Source organism: Strix uralensis, chromosome 8 (assembly GCF_047716275.1).
Source record: "Strix uralensis isolate ZFMK-TIS-50842 chromosome 8, bStrUra1, whole genome shotgun sequence".
Lineage (NCBI taxonomy): Eukaryota > Metazoa > Chordata > Aves > Strigiformes > Strigidae > Strix > Strix uralensis.
This window is the reverse complement of record NC_133979.1, coordinates 19,098,632-19,122,664: the sequence shown is the minus strand read 5'-3', so window position 1 is coordinate 19,122,664 and position 24,033 is coordinate 19,098,632. Positions and strand designations below refer to the sequence as shown.

At 38.6% G+C, this 24,033-nt stretch overlaps 2 protein-coding genes across 10 annotated transcripts in view; one reads left to right on the top strand and one right to left on the bottom strand.

The window, feature by feature from the left end:
• RPAP2 (RNA polymerase II associated protein 2) overlaps positions 1–19,611 on the bottom strand; it is a 41,772-nt gene extending 22,161 nt beyond the window's left edge. For 2 of the 5 annotated variants that reach the window (XM_074876487.1, XM_074876489.1), the window contains exons 1-10: positions 18,844–19,205; positions 18,480–18,525; positions 17,354–17,468; positions 16,565–16,663; positions 15,486–15,551; positions 14,208–14,296; positions 11,906–11,941; positions 10,121–11,039; positions 9,812–9,906; positions 7,335–7,415 (exon numbers count right to left, since the gene is read on the bottom strand). In XM_074876487.1, coding sequence (XP_074732588.1) covers positions 7,335–7,415; positions 9,812–9,906; positions 10,121–11,039; positions 11,906–11,941; positions 14,208–14,296; positions 15,486–15,551; positions 16,565–16,663; positions 17,354–17,468; positions 18,480–18,525; positions 18,844–18,973 — 1,676 coding nt within the window. In that variant the 5' untranslated portion in view covers positions 18,974–19,205. Of the gene's footprint in view, positions 1–7,334; positions 7,416–9,811; positions 9,907–10,120; positions 11,040–11,905; positions 11,942–14,207; positions 14,297–15,485; positions 15,552–16,564; positions 16,664–17,353; positions 17,469–18,479; positions 18,526–18,843; positions 19,206–19,535 lie in introns of those variants that run through there. The other 3 variants (XM_074876492.1, XM_074876488.1, XM_074876491.1) reach the window with 3 other exon arrangements.
• Positions 19,562–24,033, top strand: part of GLMN (glomulin, FKBP associated protein) — a 21,676-nt gene continuing 17,204 nt past the window's right edge. Inside the window, exons 1-5 of one of the 5 annotated variants that reach the window (XM_074876494.1) lie at positions 19,661–19,696; positions 19,812–19,875; positions 21,333–21,404; positions 21,908–22,033; positions 23,345–23,464. In XM_074876494.1, the coding sequence (XP_074732595.1) occupies positions 21,339–21,404; positions 21,908–22,033; positions 23,345–23,464 (312 nt within the window). In that variant the 5' untranslated portion in view covers positions 19,661–19,696; positions 19,812–19,875; positions 21,333–21,338. Of the gene's footprint in view, positions 19,876–21,332; positions 21,405–21,907; positions 22,034–23,344; positions 23,465–24,033 lie in introns of all 5 variants that reach the window. The other 4 variants (XM_074876493.1, XM_074876495.1, XM_074876497.1 and 1 more) reach the window with 4 other exon arrangements.

The following is a 24,033-nucleotide window of genomic DNA, read 5'->3' as shown; positions in this document are numbered from 1 at the left end:
AAGTCTACCATTAAAAGAATACACTGAGTTACAATGCAGCAATTACAGCTGTATCTGAGCAATTCGCCAACTTTCAGGCTTCTCTCATCCTTTAATGGAGGAATTGCAGAATTCCCAATATGTCTCTTTTTTCCTATATGAAAATGGGAGGGGGAAGACTGAACAGAAGCTAGTTCTTTTAATTAGCTCACAAATAGTTCTGGCTGCTGTGAGGGCTCAGCTCTCACTTATACCCACTGGGAAATTCTCAGGAACTGCACATGTGTTTCTCAAAAGACGGGCCTTCTTACACTTAGTTTCCCCCCTGTTGGCTTCGGATCCAGATTTGCTGTAAAAGCTAATGTTGCGGAAACAGAATGGATTTTATAAGATACTGGAGACAATCCTGTGATGATTCTTGTTTTTAAAACAGAAACCTCGAATTCTAACTTACGCAATGGAACCCATTGCAGATTTAAGAGCAAGAAAATGAGGTGTGAATCAAGAAGCACATGGGTGCTCAGCAAAAGTGCTGCTGCATTTTATACCTGCTGACTCATTTGGCTGAACTTTGTAATAAACAGATCTACTTTAAGTCAAATGTTAATCTGACTCAAAACAATTCCCATGTGAATTGCTATGGCTGAATTTAGGCATGACCCATGGTGTTGAAGACCAGCAATTTCATGGAAAAGTCACAGCTAAAAACAAAGCTGTAGCTAAGCGGACACCCAAAAAGGCTAGCAGAATTAATTTTATTCAGAGACATGGCACCATCCAACAGAAATACTGAGGGGCAAGTGCTTCCCTATGTTTGCTTCCTTCTTGCTCTCAACTTCCCTTCTATGCAGCCTTGTATAAATTCAGATCCAGAACAAAGCTACCCTGTCATTCATACCCATTTCTACAGGCACTGGTGAAGATAGGAGGTGGCTTAAAATTAAATACCTAGAAACAAATTTGAGTCCAGGGTTTTCCTCTCCAGTAAAATTTTTTAAAAGATTTTTAAAATTTCTTTGGGCAAGTATATAGTTACCAAAAAAGTGTTAAAAAGTGTAAAAATAAAAGTATGTGTACTTGCCATTGTTAAAATTCAAATTTTCTTAACTAAGTCCCTGAAATTATATTCAAAATGGTCATTAAAAATGCAGTTATTAGTAAGATGTTTATAGGATCGTTTTGCATTTCCCTATTTCATAAAGGTATTAAAAATTAATAAAATTTTTATTTAAGGATAGTAATGATCAAAGCAATATTATCCTATTTTTCTTCTCAAATCTCCAAGTCTTCCAACCAAAATAAGATTTTGAATCAATGATTACTCAAGTAGTCTCTCAACAGCCTGAGTTTTCTTAAATGGTGAAAGGAAAAGTAATGTTTTGTGCTGTATGTACAGGAATTGTCACATCAAACTAGACCAAACAGTTCTGGCAAACACAGATTATTTTTGTTATTAAAAGTTCCACGTTTACCAGTTACTATTTGAAATAGCTGACAACAAACCTCATACCTGGTAAACTTACATTACTCTGGCTACAGAACAAGAGACAAAACAAAGGCTGAACTCAATACTGATGGCAGTGATAAACACTACCAAGAAATGCCTGATGGAATCATCTTGACAGGCAATTCATATGTAACATTCCAGTTAATCTGCTATGATGAGACACAATGGAAGAGACAGCTCCAAGCCACCTGGGAAAACTCTGTCAAAGAGAGAAAGCAGCTTTATTTCAATGCTCTACAAGGAGTTATTATTGATTAGAGCACAGGAAGGTGTCATTCTTGTACACAAACTGAGAGATGCAGTTATTTGTGTCAATTAACTCTTATTCAATGTTAGTATTGATTGGCAAGGCCTGAACACTAGTCATTGCCATCAATATCCTATTTATGAAGGAGGTAGTCAAAAGACACAGATAACCAGCAGGATACAGCAACATAGATCTGCTGATGCACTACTGTCACTGGACTGGATGAACAGTCAGGCTTCCACAATGAGTAACCTTTCAGTACAACACCTGTCCTAAAACACTTGTGCAGCTGAAAAAAGAAAGCATTTCAGGCAGATGAGACTAAAGCTAGCAACCTACAGGTGTGAAGCCTTCAATAATAAGGAGCACTGGAAGGGCAATCACTTTCAAAACCAAGTCGTGTCAACACCAAGGCCTATGTAGAGCAATTTCAGACAACAGGGAAGTGCAAGTCCTCTGTAAAAATGGTTCATTAATTCTCTAGCCAAAACTGTAACTTCAGAACGATCCATGAAAGAGAGGTCACTAGATTTCTGTCATAAACATACAATGTGGAAATGTTAAAACTGTACAAAACTTTGTGTACATGTGTACATGATTTGAGTTTTGCAGTGAAATATCTTCTGTTAAACAGTTTGGCTAAATTCTCCCTTACCTACCCAAAGAAAGAAAACAATATGCAGCTTTTCAAAACAGAATGTCTCTACTTTCTTAGCCTCTGTAGGGCAGGATAGGTAAGCCAAGAAAGTTGGATGATCTCAAATAGCTGTGTGGGTTGCTTAGTTGCTAGTTTGTGGGTGTTGTGGTTCACCCCACCAAGATGCAGCTGGACTCAACTGCTTCCACCATCCAGTAGGCAGCAGGCCCCATGCAGCAGTTTTAATGCTCTATGAAGGAGCTCAGACTGAGCAGATAGATCCAAGTGGCAGAAGCTGACAGGGTAAAGGACTAAAAAGAAAGATGCATAAAAATTCCAACCCAAATGACCTCCCAATAACTGACTAGTGCCCAGCCTGAAAAGAAAGTGAACTCTGATACAGAAGTTGTGGGAATACAGGGGAGTCCAAGGTTAAAGTAACCAGTAAACAAAAAAAGTAAACCCCCAAGTGACAGAAAAAGTGCATACACAGTTGGTTCTACTTCTTTTCCTTTAGTTGTCTTCCCATCTGTCCTGGTTTAGCCAGGATAGGGTTAAGTTTCCCTAGCCGGGGGCGGGGGGGGGGAGCTCTAGCTGGGTTATTCAGATACCATGCTGACGTCACATCCTGGCGCGGAGTGCGTGGTTTTGTACAACCAGTCCTCTCACTGCTGCATCGGTAGATATTTTGCTCTGTTCACTGTTATCACTGTTACTGTTATTGTTTGTTGTGTTGCTGTTGCACTGTTGTATTAAACCTCTCCTTATCTCAGCCTCGGGGTTTTGTATTTCACTCCCTTTGTGGGGGAGGGGCAGCGGCCGCATGGTCTCAGACCCTGGCAGGGATTAAACCACCACAACATCTAATTACCATCAGCTGCAAATTCTGTTAGCAGAACTCCATTAGCAAATGATGGCCTGATTTGTAAACACTGCCTGCTGCGGCAGCAGATTTAAGCACGTCCCTAAGCGCCCTGTGCAAGAATTTGGACAGGGACCACAAGTTACAGGAAAGAAACAGCAATGCAAGAGCTCACCAAACTTTCCTCAGCAGGATTACATTTCCTGGGATTTTTAGGAAACAATTTGATAACAGGGACACTGTCCAACAGGGAATGGCAGAGGGGCACCAGGATTATTATGCTAAATAGTTATCCCCTAAAAGGTCCCTAGCATGAAGTATTATGAACCAGATGCAAGAAAATGTAACTGGTTAATATAAAGCAATCTTTTTAAAGTTTATTTTTCTTTATACCTATTTATAAATTATAGTCTTGAGTGTTATTTCCTTTTCTAGAAGTTTGTTTATCCTTACAATGAGAATATACTTGTCATCTATGAATCTATGAGATCAATGTTCAACACATTGCTATGAATTTGACTAATAGCTAGTAGCAATGAGTTACTGGTACTAAATACACATTTGGTGGAAAAAACATTCCTTTGAACAGGTCCATGCTTGTTGTCAGTTTTAGCCAGTATGTTCAGTGTTCTTACAACTGTGAGAAAAAGAAAAAAAAAAAATGTGCCCCAAAGGAAGAAGATTTTCTTTCGTTTCTTCATTTTACAATTTATCTTCGTTGCAAAGTGAAATCATCAGCAACTTTGCAAATGAAGCAGCCTTTTCATTCACACATCCAGATTCCTAGGTGTAGGCATACGCAACTTCAGTTCAAGAATCTGACCTGTTAGTTTGGCCATTTGCCTGGTCTGTAAGGCAGCAAGCTGACTTCATGGGATTAGAACATAAAGTTGTGATTTTAGGGGACCTCAGCTATCTACAGTTTTTCCAAAACTTGCACTAAGATGAGCTAAGTTTAACTAACCCAGGTCACAAATACTAAAGCATGGATTGTTTTTCTTTAGGCTTCAACTAGACCAATTTAACTATAAAAGACAGCTCCTCTACCCCGTGAAAAAGAGCGACATATTTACATATTGTAGTATAACTTATTTTGATGACAACCACAAAAAATGAGCTACTATTCTTAACTCTAGGCTCTCTCGTTCAAGAGAAGCCTGTTGAGAAACCACTTGAGAAAAGGTCATTAACGTTCTGGTACTTTCACATTTCCATACAGAACCTTGTCTACAACAAAATATGGCTGATTGACTTGAAACCCAGAACCTAGAATTCCACTTAACAAGGTAATAGGTAAAAGCCTATTAATAACTGTATACACAAGGTAACATACACTCGCGATACATATTTAAAAGCTAAAATATTGTCTTGGAAACAAGAGTCTTGAACACATCTTTAGGAAACAACTGGATCATATTCATTGACAGAGTTCAATGTCAGTGATAAATTCCATAAAATGAATTAAAATACTTGTGACCATAAGATACAGATGAAATTCTATTTTCAATATGAAATATTATGCTTAAAAAACCCCAACCACACATTCACAAACATGATCATTTAGCCTCGATTTATATACAAATAGCTAATTTTCTCTCGATCTTTTAACAAAGTGCCCTTACACACTCTGGAGAATTATTTGACATCTCAGTTTTCGTAACAAAAGCTTACAGGCACTGAGGGACTTGGTTTGGGAAGAGCTCTAACCATTCTAAAATGTCTCTTGAGATCCCTCTAGTGCGTTTCCCAGCAGTGGTGATTGAATGAAATGCTGCCCAAAGGAGGCTGAACTGCAAGTGTTTCTTTAAAAACCAATGGAGCTGAAAATTGTTGTTGCTTAGTTCACCACATGCTCTTTTACCCTTCTTCAGCTAAGCTCTACTACAGCCATGTGTTTTATCTCCTACCCTCTTTTGCAAGTTCTTCAGCCTGAAATATTTCCAGTACAAAAAACAGGAAAGAGCAGTAGCATTTGTCAGTGCTCCCTCCATAGTCATCAAGCATTTTAACTATGTCAACAATGAAAGTAATGTTTTAATTTTTATACCTTGCAAACATAGATACCACTTAAAATTTATCCCAGGTCCCCCTGCCAAATGATTCAACCTAAAAATCAGAGAGACCACTCATATTAAGTAAATTTAAACCTACCTACAGAACTGGAGATTCAAACCTATGCCTTCATCTTAATATCTGTGAGCTAGCTTTTGTCTATCAACAGACCTTTCCGTATCAGAAATGTAAGAAGGAGAAAGCGCCCAAAGTTTTTTATTGCTTCCCTATTTCCTCTATTTTTGTACTATTTTACCGTCAGTGACAATAAAACTCCATTTATTTTGAGAGAGAGATAGATAGATATATATATAAAGGAACTTAAAAATTCTTGTGTAGTGCCCACAATTGTCTTCAACCATCCCCTGCCTGAAATGCTGAATTTCTAAGCAATTTATCTGGAATCTTCACAGTAAGAGAGCCCCAAGAACTTGCTACCATTACCTTCAACTTACTTCTTAACAAAAAAACCTTAAAAATAAACTCACAAAGAGTTATCTGAGGGATCAGAAAGACATCAGGAGAGATTTTTAAATTATCATAAATTATTGCTACCTGAGCCAGGTATTGGAATCAAAGTCCAAATGAATTAGATCTGGTTCCATTCTGTTAATCCACAGATGTGTGTATATATATATATATACATATATACACACACTCACACACATATATATATGTTTTTAGAAGTCCATTTTGACTTCCAGGCTCCTTTCATATTAACCACTTTTAAAACTTCATATTCAGGCCACATTATCTTTGAATAGTAAAAATGATTTAAAATAGAAGTTCTGCTTTTGAGAACCTCCAGGACTTCTCACATAATCAATCATACAAAAGTAGATTGAAAGAGACAAATGTAGTTATTCCAGTTCTATCAATCCATAAGCCAAAGTAACTATTAAGTATTTAGACTGCAGAGCAACAAAACTGGTTTAAGTTTTAGGACAAAAAGATCTTATTCAAATAATTGGTATGTATACAGTATATACATGCTGCTCCGATATAACAAAAAATATCTTCCCTGGTTTCAGTGCTGTTGTTAAAATAAAAGGTTAATCACAACTTAAAAGACTGCAATTATGGAACCAAGTTCAAACACTAACAATTCTTTCGAAAGAAAGAGAGCATGCACAGTCACCAGAAAGGAAAGGAGTATCTTCCATAGTAATAAATCCCGCATATAGAGATCTGTGTTTTAGTGATGTCCTTCCAGACATCCGATAAATCATAAGGAATCAGGTAGAACTGGGTTTCTAGTCACCAAATCCTAGATTCCTTGTGGCAAATGCCACATGAATGTGTTTTGGAAAATTTACATGTAAACCTCCCTCAGGCTGGGTATGTGGGCGGGAAGTTTCAAGAGTGACAACGTACACAGAATTAGCAACTGTTGTTGCTTCTTTCCCTGACAATACTTCAAGATGCAGGACATTATCTAGGACCAAGTTATGAGAGCTGTGTCCCAAAGAAAACCTAAAAACGTTCAGAGAAGTTACCACGTGGTTTTCCCTCCTTCTTTATCCCAGTGTTTCCAAATAGTGTCTTTAGTGTTTCTGACTGAAGCAAAGCTTCATCTGTGGTGATGAAGTGTCCACTATATCTGCTTCCCCTTGAAATCAGGAACAAGACAGGTCAAAATGGACCTTCTTTCTGGCTCTAGAAGTTAGTGGTAACAATTATTAATCACATTAAAGCCATTTAGCCCGGCTGTAGGGAGCCAGAGCAAAAGAAAGCGACAGATCTCAGAAACTCATGCTTAATAGGAGGTGACGAGGTAGCAGAACCTTTAAAAGACTCACCATCATCCTCTGGAGACCACTGGCCTAGTTTTTAAAAATCTACAAATACTCCTGGTGACCTAGCCACTGTCAAGAGCAGGAGAAGGGCTGACTTGTTAGTCCACAGGGAATGTGACATTACCTACATGAACACACAGCCAGAAAAGGGCAAATCTGCAATGGGGCGCTCTCTGTGTCCAAATCACAAATCATTCAACAGCTTGTTTAATTAATCAATCAAGAAGAATTTCTATATGAAGACCAATACTCACCTGAAAGTTTTGACAAGATTTTTTAGCTCTGTGTAAACATCACTTGGAGTAATCTGAAGAGGGCCCAAAACTGCAGGTAATCTAGAAGGCAAAAGACACCTGTCAATATAAATTTTCCTCTCTCATTTCTTCTCAAGTAGGACTTCCACCAAAGCTCATGAAAATTAATAACAAGAAAAAGAAATGGACTTTCGTGCAGCAGATCATGCCTGTGGTTTACATTTCAAATTCCTCTGAGAGGTGTTTGGGCAACACCCTCACTTTACAACAGCTTGTTTTCAGAAATAAGGTGGTCTAATTCAGTGTGAATGTGAAGAAGAAATTAAATATAGTTTTACACGCCTACTCTTATTAACTTCACATTTCAGATCTGACAAGACATTTTTACCAAAAAAATCAAAATGTTTACATTATGAGGATTAGAAATCCAGGCCTCATAAATGTTTCAAATGTTTATATTTACCTGGTTCAAAAATAACAATACAAAAGGAAACTACATCTCTAAATGAGGTTTGCACAGAGAATATATATGCTAACCTCAGGCTCACAGAGATGCACAGAAATAACATTCCACTGTAAGCCTGATAGTTGGAATCAAGATAGTAGTGTAATCAAAAAAATTCAATACTCCCTACTTGACTGTCTGTAAAAATTGCTATAGCACAGCGACTGCACATACTGTTCAACTAGCTGTCAGTATCCCCAAATGCTGCAAATACCATGCATTGTTTTTCACATTTAGGATTAAACTTTTGCCTCTATTTACCTGTTTAATAGTTAATATCCTCTTGCATTTGAATATCGAGTTATTTACATTTATATGCATGTATGCACATGGTGCATCAGTATTCCTGGAAGAATCAAGATTTCTGTTCTCCTTTACATCATTGCATGCTTTACAAAAACCAAACATGGGACTTTTATGATGCCAGGCATATTCATAATCCCACTGACTTCATCTGAACACACCAAGAAATCGTTGCTCTGTCACAATGAAAATAGTCTCCCTTACTTGAGTGTGACATCACCTCATGAGATTTAAAATGATCAACTAAAGAAGTAGATAAAAAAGAATACAACCTTTGAAGAAACTAAGAAAAAGAACATTCTGTCTTTCTTATCATGGAGTATCAGACTTTCTAGTTCAACAGAAATTTTGCTAGAAGCTGAAAATAACTGACAAACTTGTGGAGAAATTTGAACAAAGAGAAAACTGCTTTATCATACCGTAGACGACCTTGGAATCTGTGCGACACTGACACTTACAGAAAGATCAGAGATAGTCACCTTTCTTACAGCACAGTTTGATTCCGTGTTTGTAGCCTGTCCACACTTGTTGCAGGTAGAGAGAAACAGAACAGAGGTTTTGTGGGGAGCTTTGGTTGTAGGTTTTAGTTAAAAAAAAAAAGATTCTGCAAAATCTAGTTTGGCCAGCTAGCACAAGCTACAACCATAGAAAAGCAAAATACCCATAACAAAACCACCACAATCACGACCTTCAAACACTCATTTATCGGCATTCCCTTGAAAACAGGAGTATTTTCAAGGTCCTCTCAACTTTGACAATTTCATAATTTTGACAGCCACAGCAGAGATACCTTAATATCTTTTCTGGGACTTCAAAGCCCTTTTATGTATGTGAAAAAGGTCTGGCATTTGGAAAGTTTTAAGATTCGACTCTGAGAACCTTTAATAGTTGTAGCTAGAGGAATACTGATACCAGCCATCCAAACATGGACTAGAAACTCTTTTAGCAAGACCTTGCTTAAACTATTAAGAGGTCTGAAAACACCGCTTCCTTCTGTGTAGATCTGTTTGCCAGTAACAGTATGCTTAATGTACAGGACAAGTATTTGCACTCCTCCCAACTTCAAGTTTTTCAGTTTAGACTTGAGCAGTTGGTACATACAGCTATTTAAATAGTTCATATTTTATGTCCATCAGAATCTGCTTTTAGACAACGTACAAGAATCCAAATAGCTTAGATTATTTCCAGATAACTGAAAGGAGGATGATAAATAAAGTTGTTGTGGAATTATTTTTTTTTAAGCACATATTCTCATTTTAAGCACCATGTGTTATATCAACATTTAGATCCAAAAACCATAGACATTTTCAGTGTAATGGCCCAATTGTGTTGACTTCTGCCAACTACTGAAGATTGGGAACATGCTGTCATGCCAGCCTGGAATGCTGTCAACTACAAGCTCCAACACTTGTAGGAAGGGACAGGTTTCTTCCAGAGAACACTTTAGTAGCGAGATTCTGACATCTGCCTCAGTAGGCTGTGCAAACTGACATCTGCAACTGTACTGCAGATGAATGCCTCAGAAACAAATACATTCTTTAGGGCAACAATGGGTTTAAGGCCAACTAGAAAAAGCCAGAATGTCCTTGTACAGTGTGTTTGTTACTTAAAATTATGATGAATGAGCACCAACTTCAGGTTGACATTTACTAAAGTAAAAGATACTTACGCTTTTCTCAGTTTTTCAAGGACGATGCGCTTTCTAATCTGCATCTGTGCATTTGAATCAACAAGTGGGAAGGTAAGATCTTCCTGTTGATCATCCTGTATTAGACAAAAAACATTAACAGCTACAACCTAGTATTTAATTAAAGCCAAAGCATCAAAATAGTTACAGTTTATCAATAAACACATGGTGTGCAGCTAACCTACTTCTCCCCTTCCCTGTGCTAGATATTTATCCATTTATGATCACAGAAACGAGCTTCCTTGAAAGCAGGCTTTATACAGCCTCAAAACTATTCCACTGCACACTTACTTTGTCTTTCCTTGGATGTTCCTCTGCTTGTGCATGTGTCACTGCCTCTTCAGCCAAGATGCACTTTCCTTTATAGAACTCTCTTACTCGGAGTTCTAGGAACTCTGTCTCTTCTTTTAACTTTTCGTAACTAGGCACAGGCTTAACTATTCCACCTGTGTCTGTGAAAGGTAAAGAATAGTTTAAGCTGTTTTCAGAATCTCCTGTAGCATCAGTGTTAAGATCATCAGCTGTATCTAAGTCATCCTCATCAAGTTCTTCATTCTCCTGGTTGGCAGATGATATGCACTCCAATGAACACGAAGTATAGTTTGGGCCATAGAGAAATTTTAAAGTTTCTTCAGTTCTCCATTCCATTAGTGTTTGCTTGAGTGCCTCTAATAAACTGCCTTTGGAATTAACTGGATGCCTCAGTTCAGGTTTTTTATGTTCTTTCAAGTTAGCTAGTGTTCTTTTAAGATGTTCTGCCCCTCTTTTGCTCACACTTAGAAAAACTATCTGTGAACCACAGGTATTTTCATAGTTTTCTGAAGCACTTGATTTCCCTAGAGCAGTATTTTTTGAAGGTGTTGCAGTTATTTTATTATGAACAGAGCAAGCATGCATTTCTGCCTGATCATCTAATTTACAATTAGATAGTTGTTCAGTGGCTTCTACCACATCTGAGTCTTCAGTTTTAGGGCTGGAACAGACTTTCTGAGGAGGCTTCTTTCTGTGCAATTGCTGTGCAAAATTGGCTGAACTTGACTGACTTCCTGGTAGGACAGAAGAAACAAACTCTTGTTCAGTATCACTACTGCTGTCACTGGCTGTGTCATGAGAACCAGATTCACATGGATTTGAAGATATCCTAGGATTTTCAATGTCAGATGCTTTAACTGCTTCATCACGCAGTTTCACCTCTTCTCCAGACTGTCCACTGTAACAGAAAACACAAGCCATGAATGAAACAAGAAATGGTGTTACATGTAATAGCTTTTCATTCTCATGCAAGATAGATAAATAAAGCATTTTCCCCTTATAGAAGTGTACTTTTTTTTGCTTTAAGAATCATAGCTGTTCTTCTAAAAGTCATCTTGAACGCAGAGTTGTAACGTTCTGCAATCAAGATGACAAGTACAGACACTATTTAGAGAAGTGAGTTCTCAGTTGCTTACTGGCAGTTAGAAAAGAACAGTAAACAAGACATTATTAAAGACAAGAGAATAATTTCAGATTTAGCATTTTAGAATTTTAAAATGAAGAGGCATCTTACCATATATAGAAATACAGTACCCTAAAATCAAGGGAACAGCAAAGCTGCTTTTAGCATATGTAAGTTTGCCACCTAATGGCCATATGTTGCAAAAGAAAACAAACAAAAAGTCACACTACACAGCAAGGTACAGAGAGATGACAGAGTAGCATGATTTCATTTCTGCTGACACAGATGTTTTAGATTAATAAGTACAGAAGCTTTCATCACATATAATTGGTACTATTTCCTTTACAAAGAAGAGATGGTATAAAATATGCAAAGTACAAACAGTGTATTTGTTTCAGATTTCAACAGGCTCAATTAAGATATACAGGCCAAGAGCAGCTGTACACTAAATCATACAGATCAAATATGCTGGTTTAGAATCACAAAGGAAAAAACTAAACAAGACAAATAATCCTTTGTGTAGGTTCTAATAAGGTCTTTTCTATAACACAGGAAATCAAAGATTCCCCTTTCACCTGATATGATGCTAATATTTCTAACTATAAGTGCATATAACAAAAAACCCATTTTGTTCAGTGTACCTCTGTCCCTCCTTCAGCAGCTCGATGTCTGGTGGTCTGCAAAAAGAAGAAACAGAATGAAGACTTTTCTGCTAAATCAATGCTCTTGAAATACACATTAATACATAAAATACATAGTTGAGGTTGGAAGGGATGTCTGAGGATCTTCCAGTCCAAGACCCTCTGTCTGAAGCAGGATTAGTGACAGCAGGTTTATACATACGTGTTCACAGAGCGTGACTCATGTGCCTGCAGCATGACGCTATTATGTTGAACAACATTTAACAATCAGCAAGTCACACAAATGTTAGTCAGAAAAGACCTCTGGAAGTCTCCACTCTGACTTCCTGCTTGTAATACAACTGTCACCAGCACTAGATTAGGTCAGCCACAAATTCATGAAGTTTAAATCTTGAAAACCTCCAAAGATGGAGATTTCAAAACGTTGCTGAGTATCCCGTTTCATTCCACCACAACCTTCATGCAGTTTTTTTTTCCCCAATGTCCAGCCTGAACCATCCATGCGATAATTTGTGACCATCAGCCTTTGTTAAGTTTTCTGCCATCAACCAAGAATAGCTTGGCTCAAGTAGCTACAGACTGCTTTCAGATGACCCTTTGGTCTCCTCTTCAGCAAAGTAAACATACCAAGATCCTCATAGGTCACAAAGTTCCTAGAGTAAAAACAATCCTAGGGCATTTATAGGAAAATGCTCCAAATTAATGCAAAACAAATAAAAAAAAAGAGAATATTTTACTTTGTTAAAAATTAGGCTATCAAGTTATACTGCTTTAAGAAAACTGGAGTTCAAAGGTTTCCAGAAACTCTAAGAAATGTTACTAAACAAACTGATAGGTTTCCTTCCAAAGCTCTACTTGCAGTTAATCTGCTTCAATTCAGTTATGAGGCAGCATCACAATGCTATTAATTTTATCCAACAGCCACCTGTCCACATTTTATTCTCACCCACCTGTCCTATGAATGAAAGAAAACCTTTTAAGCATGCACTAAATGCAAGTCAATGCACTAACACCTCTCAGACAGCATACGAAAAACCCCACAGGGTTAAAAAGATGAAAACTGCACCACTCATATGAATGAACTGAGTTTGGAAACTAAAGGTGATAACATACAATGATTTAAATTATTAACTCCGCATAACCCTTCTTCGTTTTAAGTCTAACTCGTTTTAAGTGGAGGTTGTAGTCTTTTCTGTCAAAACAATTTCAGGTATCCTAATGTGAAAACCTGTATCACCAGGTGCACATGTATGTGGCTGTGCAAACAGATATACCTAGCCATGAACTATGTGGGGTTTTGGTTGGTTGGTTTTTGAAAATATCACCTCCCTACCACCACCCAGCATAAATAATTAACTATGTCAGGCATATCAGAACTATACTTTCGATGTAAAGAATAAAGGGAGATTTTAGAAAAACTTTTTTCAATACAGCAGAACAATAGCACAAAAATACTGGTAAACTTACTTAAACATTTAATGAAGAGACTAATTTTACCTACTTTTTACTTTCAGATCATGTTGCTCTAAATCTCTTCTCTCATTGAACAGGTATTTCATGTAACTGATTTGAACTGTGAAAATGAGCTCACACATATAATTTCAGCTAGTTTCTTTTGCTGAAAACCAGGAGACTATGAAAAGTACCGTCTTGGAGAACAAAAGCTCAATGAATTCAGCTGAACAGTCTCTAGGCAAGTATTTATTGTTAAACAGTGACACCTATTGGCTCAACTCATCACTTGCAAGCCTGTGTTTCCTAAGCTAGCAACATGGACTGCATCGCACTGCTCCAAAATGCGTTATTGCAGTAACAACAGGAAATGGGCAATCTGAAATTTAGACAGGATAAAGAACCTCTTCATGTCATAGTCTGCTTTCAGGTGCAAGCATCCACAGTCTAACCTTAAGACCAATGCCAAGTGCTGTGCTAAAATTAGAAAATCTCTTGTAACAGGATAAGATTAATACATCCCGTACATTACATGGTTTGTAAAAATCCAATCCTAGTAAGTACATTTTAAAGTTAATAGGAGTTGACCATTATTTATGACTAGTCTGCCCTCCCAGCTAACATGGTCATGTCTACTAAGGAGTCATGAGTAATACTGAGTCATGTCAATTATTGTAATCAATATAGCAACAACACTTAAAACAAAACCAAGCTAAGCTAACATGTTAACATCGGTTACCTCTGCTTCAGACATAATTTGGGGCACTGCAGCTGATTAATTAGCATGGCAGCTTGCATAGAGAAGATAATATTCTCAGAAGGAGCAATGAATGTATAAGTTTATACTCACTTTTCTTCTTCTCGCATCCATACTGGACTTTTGGAAATTTGAGCTTCAAAATATTTAGATGCTCTATAGCAAAAGTTGCTACAAAAGCACTGGAAATGAGAGAGAAAGCAAGAAAATATGACTAAAGGCAACTTTAATTCTCATAAAAAGGTATGAAAGTAATTGGGTTTTATGCCTGTAAGATTAAATACTATTTCACATTTCTTTTTAAACCTATGACCAGGTTTTTAATTCACCTGAGAAACCTATCAAATAGGTCTATCCCATTCCCCACAAGCCACTTTAGCTGCTTCTTTTCTCCCCTTTGCTTTTTGTACTTTTATTACACACTGAGAAGCAAACCAGTGTTGGGTTCTACATAACAATAATTTTAAAAAACACCAAAACTGTTCAAAGAGCAATCCCTAACCCAACAAGATGTTTATACAGTTAAAAAGACATGCAATAAAATTCAGGTGTTTAATAATGAAAATTTTAGTTAGCAACAGGACTTGGATATTTTGCAATACTCAGAACAACACCTAATATTTGGCAGCATCTTTGAAAAATTAACTTGTATGCTTGCATCCTACTTCTTGGAGTCTTATCGGGTAGCTTAAGAAAGCAATTCCCAGAATTTTGTGTATCCCAGAGTTGTAACCAGAGGAAAGGAATGTATACTAGCGATACTGAAGAAATTTTTTCTGGAACTAGAAACATTTATCCTACAATTTAGCATCTAAGCACCTGTAGGTGACTGCATATCCTGTGAGCAGGCAAAGACTTTTACACAACCACACGCATGAATATGCTTCAAGAAAGAAACAGATTTTGTGAAGAGATAGGTTTTATGTTGAAAAGTCCACAAAACAGAACCCTGAAGGTAGTCACACTAAGTAATGTATAAGATGTAATTTGTATTACACTACTGCAAACTTCAGTGAGAGTAAAGGATGTGCGCTTTGACCCCACTAGAGCTCATTGACTATAACAGAGCGAAACAGAGAACGCTTTTTCACAAATGTCTTTAAGAGATCAGCTCTGCTATCCAAGTAAAACCTTTCATGTTATGTTTAAATTTAGAAAGGAACTTAAGTGGTCTTTTTGTCTTTCCAAAGGGAGCATCTAGAAACTGAAATGCATGAAAAGCTTCATATTCTAACAGTTCATGGAAATTATTTTCATAAGAACCAAACATATTGGCTCTGAATCAAGCCACTATATGAATGCTGTTACAAAGTGCATTTCTGATGTTAAGACAATATTAAACACATTTTAGAAACAGACTTGTTACCATACCTTTCTTTCAGTGATATCATAAACTCTGTTCGTTTTTGTTGAAATTCTGTACTTCTGTTTTGGCACCTAAAACAACATGCTTTCATCAGCAAGACTGTTACTTCCATCATGACTTTATAGAAAACTTCATTCTTAGTTTACATATTTTAATATGTTCTAACTAAACTGCGTACTACAACCACCTTTTCTCTCAATTCTTTTGATATTGTACCTTCTCAGATGTAAGCATGGCAACTTATCTTCAATCATTTACATCTCACTATCAGTAGAAGGCAACATCAGATCTACAAAAAAGCCAGCACTGAACATAAAACAATGGAGCTGCCATGGTAGAAACTTACTCATGTGTAAGTGTTGGGCAACTACAGAGAGGTCCTTCTTTAATCCCTATCTATTCATATGCACATGAGACTGTACTGTCAGCTACCGCCCACCACTACCCAGACAAACCTAGAGAGGAACTGACATAAAATACAATAGAGTTTCCGAGTGAACTTCTGTGGGGACATATGAAGTCCAAAACAGTAGAATTTTTTATACTTGAGTAGATTTTTTTTCAGATAATCAGGTGTACCACCACTGGTATTATATCACAGGTTATCTAACTGATCTCTAAGTTCTGCTTAAGCTGTGATATAGCATACCTAAATAAGTGTGACTATGATTTTGACAGAGATAACTTACATTTTTAGAACAGATGTATACGCATTCACATAGCAATATCCCTGTATTATTTTTTCACTTCAATCCTTCTCACAGAGATATGTGGTTACACTGAAGAACAAGATTTGAAAGTTTCTGCATGCTCAAAGGAAGGCCACAAAGCCATACCGCATTCATCTTTATTACTGTCAAAGTAGATGCCAGTTGATTCTGTCATAGTGTAATCGTTGTCAACTGATCAAGTTCTACCTTTTACTTCAGAAGGATTATACTGAAATGGAATAATATGATGCCTGGCTCATTACTTGACAGTATTTTAACCTATGTTTAATATTGTCAGTTTAAAATTAAAAAGCAAGAGAATAAAAATTGTGAAGAGATTCTTATGATAACAGCATTAATAAAAAGCAACTTACATTTTCCAGTTTATTTGGACACAGAGGATAACCACATAGTTTGATGATAGACCGTTCATCAACAATGTCTTTATAGTGAGATGGAGTAATACATTTTCCCTAAAATGACAAGAAAATACTTCAACAGATACTGGGAAATTTCTCATTTTTTGTACCCAAAATCTCATAAGCAAATAAATATTTTTAATTTTATAACAGTTATTGACTAAGTTTAGTTTTACTAAACAACATTTAGAACCTACACAGCAAAAATGTTAAAAGGGTAAACAGGGAAAAAGACAAGAAATGGGCACTTCTTTTTACACATACAAAAGCTTCATAATTTTGCCTCTAGTGTGGCACCTATTTTCATAATTTTCCTCTATTTACATGTTTTGCACACCTATTTATCAGCCTATTTACAACCTTAACATGAGTAAGCATCATACCGTTCCAGCAAAACTGTGCTGCTAGATAAACTGTGGTGCATTACAGAGACACTGTATAAATTCACAGATGATGTGATGTAGGCCTAAATTTTTATACTTTATCTATGAGTCCAGAACCAGAGAGGCATAAACAAAGGCTGTGGTAATAGAGTGAGGATTCATAAACATATAGAATCCTGCAAAACTAGAGCATGTTTTCATCACAGAACCCTTGAAAATAAGGCAATCATCACCAGAGCTGATGAGAGAGGGAATAAATGGTTTGTCTACTTTACACTGCAGTAGATTATTCTAATAACTTTAAAAAAAAAAAAAGTTGAACACTATGATACAAAATAGTATAAAAACTTGCAACACCTACAGAAGTCAGAAGGAACTCTTCAGTAATGTTCTCTTCCAGGAGTTGTTCAACAATATACAATGCTTTTTTCTCAAATTCAATCTTCTTTCTCATAGCAGCCTCCAGAGCTGCCTTCCTGTAACAGAACAGACACTGAATGACACAGAGGGCAGATTTCCATAAACAGTTCTCCAATTCTATCTTTATCTTTTTTTCTGAAATACAGTAGCTTACATTTTACTACATCACACCATGTTGGCCAAACAAAGGAACAAGTAGCTGGACTAGTAACTCTGTAATAACCACAAAGGAGTTTACAACCATGGTTTGCTTTATTTTCACCCTGATCAGGGAAATACTGACTCATATTGCATTGCAATAATTCCATACAAGGTTACCCAACAATTCTTGCAAGAGAGGGAAACCCAGAACTGGCTGGACAAAGAGCCTGGGACAACGAATTTATGGAGTGTTGTCAAGAGAATGGCAACTGGATGAGACACGAAGAACAGGAAGAAAAAAGGACTGGGACAAGACTGAGTGTGAGGGTACAAAGGAAAGAATAAATCAAACAAATCCCACTACTGTAGATTTCCTGAGTCTTGCCACTATCCTACTGTCAGCAAATACCCAGAGAGCAACCACCTAGGTGCCTCTGATCTCCATTTGGCAGCGCTGCCCACAGAGGTTGCCAATGTACAGTCAGTCTGCTGTCTTAACTGATAGAGATCTATGCTATTCACTTGTAAGTCTAGCTCTACTACAGAATCAAATTAATATTCAGGTAACTGTCCATGGCAGAAAGTGTTTTTTCCTCTCAAGTTTCATTTTTAAAGAGAATAAAGGAAAATGTCAGGTATGCAAAGAAATTAAGAGGGCAAAAAGCAAGCACTACAGAGTAAGAAAATGTAACTGTGGAGGTTAGATTCATAAACTTTTAGCACATTATACAATGCACATATATACATGCTGTTAGAAGCTACACACAGCATCACTCCAAACAAGTCTGCATGATGTTGATACTGGCAATCTCCTGAAGTTAGTCACGGTACTCTCAGAAAGCAAAAAACCACACAAGGCAGAGAATACGATTTCAAAGTGAGGCAAAACAAGATGAATGGCACATATTGTTAGTTAGAAACAATACCTTTGAGCAGCATTTTCATTCTTCAGAGCAGCTGAAAGCTTATTTCCTAGAAATCAAATATACAAATGTAGAAATATAGAAATTAGTGTACTTTCTTCCTTTAAAGTGGAAAACATTGGAATCCGAAAAATGTTAAAACCTCTAAACTGTAAGCATAGTCAAGAGAATTGCTTAGAAACTTGCTTTTTGTGGCCGAGAGTGACTTCAGTAAGCTGGTAACCATTCAGCAACTAGTTGGACATGCTCTTTTAAGTGTAAGGACAGACAGGCTCAACTCTTCATACTCTCATTCATCATATTTTGTATAGTCAGAAGGCTAAAGCAAAAATAATTCTGACAGTAATTTTGTGCCAAGCACACTCACCCTGGCTCTCCCGCCCAGCTTCACCCCTGCGCGGCACTGCTGGGAAACGCTGTCCTTTCCAACCGTCCCACCACTGGATTTTGCCCCAGGCCCGACTCGACGGCAGCACCCTCACCCTCACCGTCCTCATCCTCACCCCAGGGCCGCTCTTGACGCCCTCCCGCGCCCTCCGCGGACTGCCCCAGGGCTCTGCCCGCCCTGACCCGGCTACCGACGCGGAGGACCCGGGCTGCCGCTCCCTTAAGACAAGGGCAACAGGGAGGGAAAATAATGGACTGTTATGCTTGAAACGTGACGACGCAGTTTTCGGACCAGCCACACGGCCGGTGTCACGCCCGGCGCGGGCTGGCGGCGCTGCAGGAGTCAGGCGCGCAGCCTCCGCGCAGCCTGAGGGGAGAGCGGGGCGCCCGGCCCCGCCGCGCTCGGCCCCGCCTCGCCCGGCCCCCCGCCCGGGGGGCCGGCTGCGGCCGCTGCCGACAGACGCCGCTCGCCGGTCCCGACCGCACGGCCAGCCCGGCCCAGCCGAGGCCCACCGAGCTCGCGGCAACGGCCCCGCTGCGCCGACCGCGGCCGTCCCGCCGCTTCCCCCCCGGTACAGCGAGTTGGGCGAGTCCGCTGTGCCGGCCTGAGGGCACAGGGAGAGCCCAAAGCGCCGAGCGGGGGGGGACCGGCGCGCGGAGCCTGCAGCCTACCTGCGCGCCGCCGGCTGGGCTTCCCCTGCGCGCCGCCCCGCGGCTTCCCGGCCGCCATCATCGCGGCTGCCCGCCCTCTCCCTCTGACCTCTCACCCGGGAGGTGGAGCCGCCGTCGCGGCGTGGCCCGGGCCGGCAGCGGGGAGAGACGGCGGCGGCGCGGTGGGTACGGCCGGTCGGGGCTGAGGGGCTGTGGCACGGAGCGCGACTCCACCGACGGCCTGCTGAGGAGGCGGAGGGTGGCCTTGTGGTTTTTTAATTCATCTGTGTGTTAAAGGTTTAGGTTGGCAGCTTTTTTGTACTGGCCTGCGTGTTGTGCCCCGCCTAGGGAAGGGGCTGAGGTATGTGTTTGTTAGGGAGTTTGGTGAGTACTAATAGTAGGCGTTTTCACATGATTCAGATGTCCATTTACCCCTGAAACCTCTGAAAAGATTTAATTAGAAACTGGATTAAGCATTAAGGCCTGAGACCGTCTGCGAGCTCAGCTGGTAAATCCCTGGAACAGCACGGTGGGTGCTCAGGGCATGTTTCAGGCCTGCAAGAACATCGTAAAGTTATTGAGGACTGAAAACGCAAGAATACTAGCGTTCAAAAGTATATTCAAATTGTTTTGGGAGGATCAATAATATCCTGTAAAATTAAGAGCTCAAGTAGTACAATGTGTGATAATAAACCATATGATAATGACCAAACTAAAATGACAGGCTAGATACATTGCTAGACTGCAGTGACATAAAAATGTTAAAATAGGCTGTTGAGAATAGAAAGTGAGTTGTTTGTTCTTTAATAAAATTCATACACAGGTGCTTTTTAAGCTTTACTGAATTGCCTGTTTTTTGTAAACATGCAGGTAGCTCAGTTATCAAGATGTTCTGTGACATAGCAGAGATCAAACGAAAGGAAAGATTGAGATTGTTACATTGAGGTGTCTGTATTAATATGGAATTTGAGTGTTTTGATGAATAGCTAGCTAATTACCCAGGTGCAGAGGTAATTGACACTTACAGTGATCATATAACCAGGTTTAGGCAAATGGAATTATGTAAAACTATAAAGATTATGATTGCTCCTATGATATATCAGATGGATAATCTAGTTTGATTTTATTTGTAATTCATGGTCCTGGCTATGTATCACTTTGTATGTACTAAACATTACTCAAATGTTTAACTTAATTGTTTTTAGCAAAAAAGTTTTAAATTACAGTATATAGAGGCAAAAGGCCACTGAACTAGCTCAGTGTAGATGCTAGAAAGAAATAAATAATATTGCATATGTAATCTTGATAGGACTGTCGATATAAACTGGCATGGTGGTTGGATCAGTTGTGCATGTCCCAGGTATCAAGTTAGAGTGTTCCAGTCACAGCTGAGCAGGAGCTCCTCTGGTGAGAATAGTCACAGAAAATGTAATATATTGTGGGCATCCATGCTTGGTACACAGTGAGCCCAGACTTGCTCTGTATTAGCTGTAGTTTTTGATGTATGTGCCCAAATTGTAGCTGAGGCCTCCTAACTTCTTAAGATGACGCTGGTACTGCTTGAAAAATTGCTTCCCTCTACATAGAATGCATTCCTGTCTGTAATACTGTCTCCTGCAAATATGAGGAGTAGAATGATATAGTGTACACTTATTAAAAATGCTCTTTTCAGGTTTTTTTATCATGTGGTCTTCATAATACCTGTCTGTTTAGATTGTTCTCATTCCTCTATTGGCCTTTTTTTGGATAATGTAATTGTTTTTCAGTGTCTGTTTTTACTTCCTATGTTTTCATACTGCACTCTTTAATTTATAATAGTTTTCAATGCCAGAAGAACAAAACCAAACTATAATGGCTGTTGATGAACTTCAAGCCATAATACAAAGATGCGTAAGTGGTTTTCTTTCCTTAAAAGTAACGAGTATAAGCAGTATGCGTTTCTCTTCATGTATATAATTAAAATCAAAATGACCCTCAAACAGAAGACAGTTGTTAGCAGAACTCCTTGTTGGGCAACTAAGTTCAGCCTCCATGTTTCATTGACTTTTCTTTGGTGTTTATCCCAAGATGCTTGATAACTTCTGCTTCTTGGAGAAAGAAGTGGTTTTGGGCTCAACACTACCTGTCTGAAGTAACAAAACCCTAGCAGGTTGTTGTAGAAAATATATCTTCTAAACAACATGCTGTAGTCTGGATGTAGAAAGTGCTATTGAAATACTGCTTTGTCTTCTGTAGTAGCTCTTGATAGTTTTTTTTAATATGTGAAAGGTGTTATATAAGAAGGCATAGGCTACAATGACATTGCATTTAATTTTGAAATGGAAGCTTGGATTTTCTTATTTTTTATTTTCCTTTTATAAGTATGGTGTTAAACATGCATATTTTCTTTCTAGCAAATTCTGGAGGAAGCTGATTTCAAAGGAGAAGATTTTAATCTGTTTCAGGTAGCAGGTCAGAAATGTTTAGAAGATGGGTATGCAGCTCAGTTATTAGAAGTAATTCAAAATGAGAAAAATAAGGTGAGTTAAGTTTGCACTATATATTAGTTGTGCACTAACACGCTATTAAATAGATAAAACTGCTCATTAAAAAGGGAAAGCTACTTTTACTGTGGAACAAGGCTGTACATATTAATAGTTAATAAGTTGCTCTGTGTTAAGCGCACGTTCTATTGTAATTTCAGAAAGCGACTTTGGCCTTTTTTGGCAGGACAGGATTTCAGATGGTATACTGGGTCTGGCTGGCATGGAGTTGATTTTCTTCATGGCAGCCTCTTTGGTGCTATGTTTTAGGTTTGTAACCAAAACAGTGTTGACAACAGTGTTTCAGCTATTGCTGAACAGTGCTTGTACAGTGTCAAGGCCTTCTCCATTTCTCACTGTGCCCCTTCAGTGAGCAGGGAAGTTGGGAGGGGACACAGCTGGGACAGCTGACCTGAACTGATGAAAGAGTTATTCCATACTTTATAACATCATGCTCAGCGAGAAAAACACATGGGGATGAGGACCCATTCCAAAGTAGCTGTTGCTTGGAGACTGGCTGGGCGTTGGTCTGCTGGTGGGAGTTGGTTTGTGTAATTCCCCCCTCCTCTTTTGTCCTTCACTTACTAAATTGTCCTTATCTCGACCCATGAGTTACTCTCTGTTTTGTTCTTCTGATTTCCTCCCCCATCCCACTGGGGGAGGAGAGTGAGCAAGCCGCTGGTGGGTGCTTAGTTGATGTCTGGGGTCAACCCACCACAGATAAATATAACGATATTGGCCAAAACAGTAAGGGCCAGCTCAGCTAATGCTAATGTGAGAGATGCTAATGTCTGCAGGCACTTTGGAGAGCTGCGATAATATACTAAATTGTACACAGGTAAATAAGAAGCTCAGGAAGCAAGTGGAGGATGGAATGTTTTGGCAATGTTACATGGGGTTCACAGTCTGGTTTTGAATTTTGTGAGTTTGGGGTAACAACTGAAGATCTCAATCCCCTCAGGTTAAACATAATTTGTCAAAGTGTTCTTTCTTTCAGCAAAACTCTTCTTCTCAGTCCTGTTTAAAATGTATTGTCATATAAATTCTTAGAAATATATATTGACCTGTTAGTACATTAAAGAAAACTACAAAATATGCAGCTGTGTTTATAGGTATGGGGGGAGAATACAATGCATGTCAAATATAGAACTTTGTGGTAATAGTTGTTAAATTATCAGTGATGTTATTATGGTGTTGGTAACAACCAGGGCATGGATCTGTTGTCTTTTTTTGGCCTTCATATATACAGTCTTTCTGGGTTCAGAAGATACCCAGTTTTGGTTTATTCTCTGAAAATCTGTTTTTTAGGTTATCATCAAGAGTATGGGTTGGAATCTCATCTGTCCTCTTGTTAGATGTATTTTCATGTATAAACAGGAAGATGATAAACGAGAACACTGCCTGAAGATACTACATCAGTTGGCACAGGTATGTTTTTGAAATACATGGTTATAATCCAAAAACTGTAGGGAAGGGAGAGGTCCTAATTTTCTCCCCAACTTCAAAGGAAAACAAGGCATGAATACTTCTGGGTTTTTCTGTCCATTTCTCGTAACTTTTAAACTCACAGGCTAGTTTCATCTGAAGTACACACAGGCTTAGTGTTCTCAGAGATAACCTCTTATAAATTTTGTGAAATTAGTGACTGGGCAAAACAAAGAGACATAACATTGCCCAGAAGAAAAAGGCAGATAGAGCTCAAAGTCTGATAGCCAGCTGCTGCAGAGCAGCCACAGCAATACTGCCTCGTGTCTACTGCAGGTACAATATGACAATGATTACCTGATGATCCTGATGGAGTAGTAGGGGAAAAACGTTTTAATCTATAGAAAACTGGTTCCCTTTCATTCATGTACTTAAAAGACAACTTGCAAACTCTATAGCTTGAGTTAAATTCACACTGAAGTTTTTCTTTTCTGTCTACTCCTAAGGATTACTTTGCTAAGGTACTGTGAGGTTTTTACGGACCGTAGAAATCAAGTGTAGTGTCATTACTT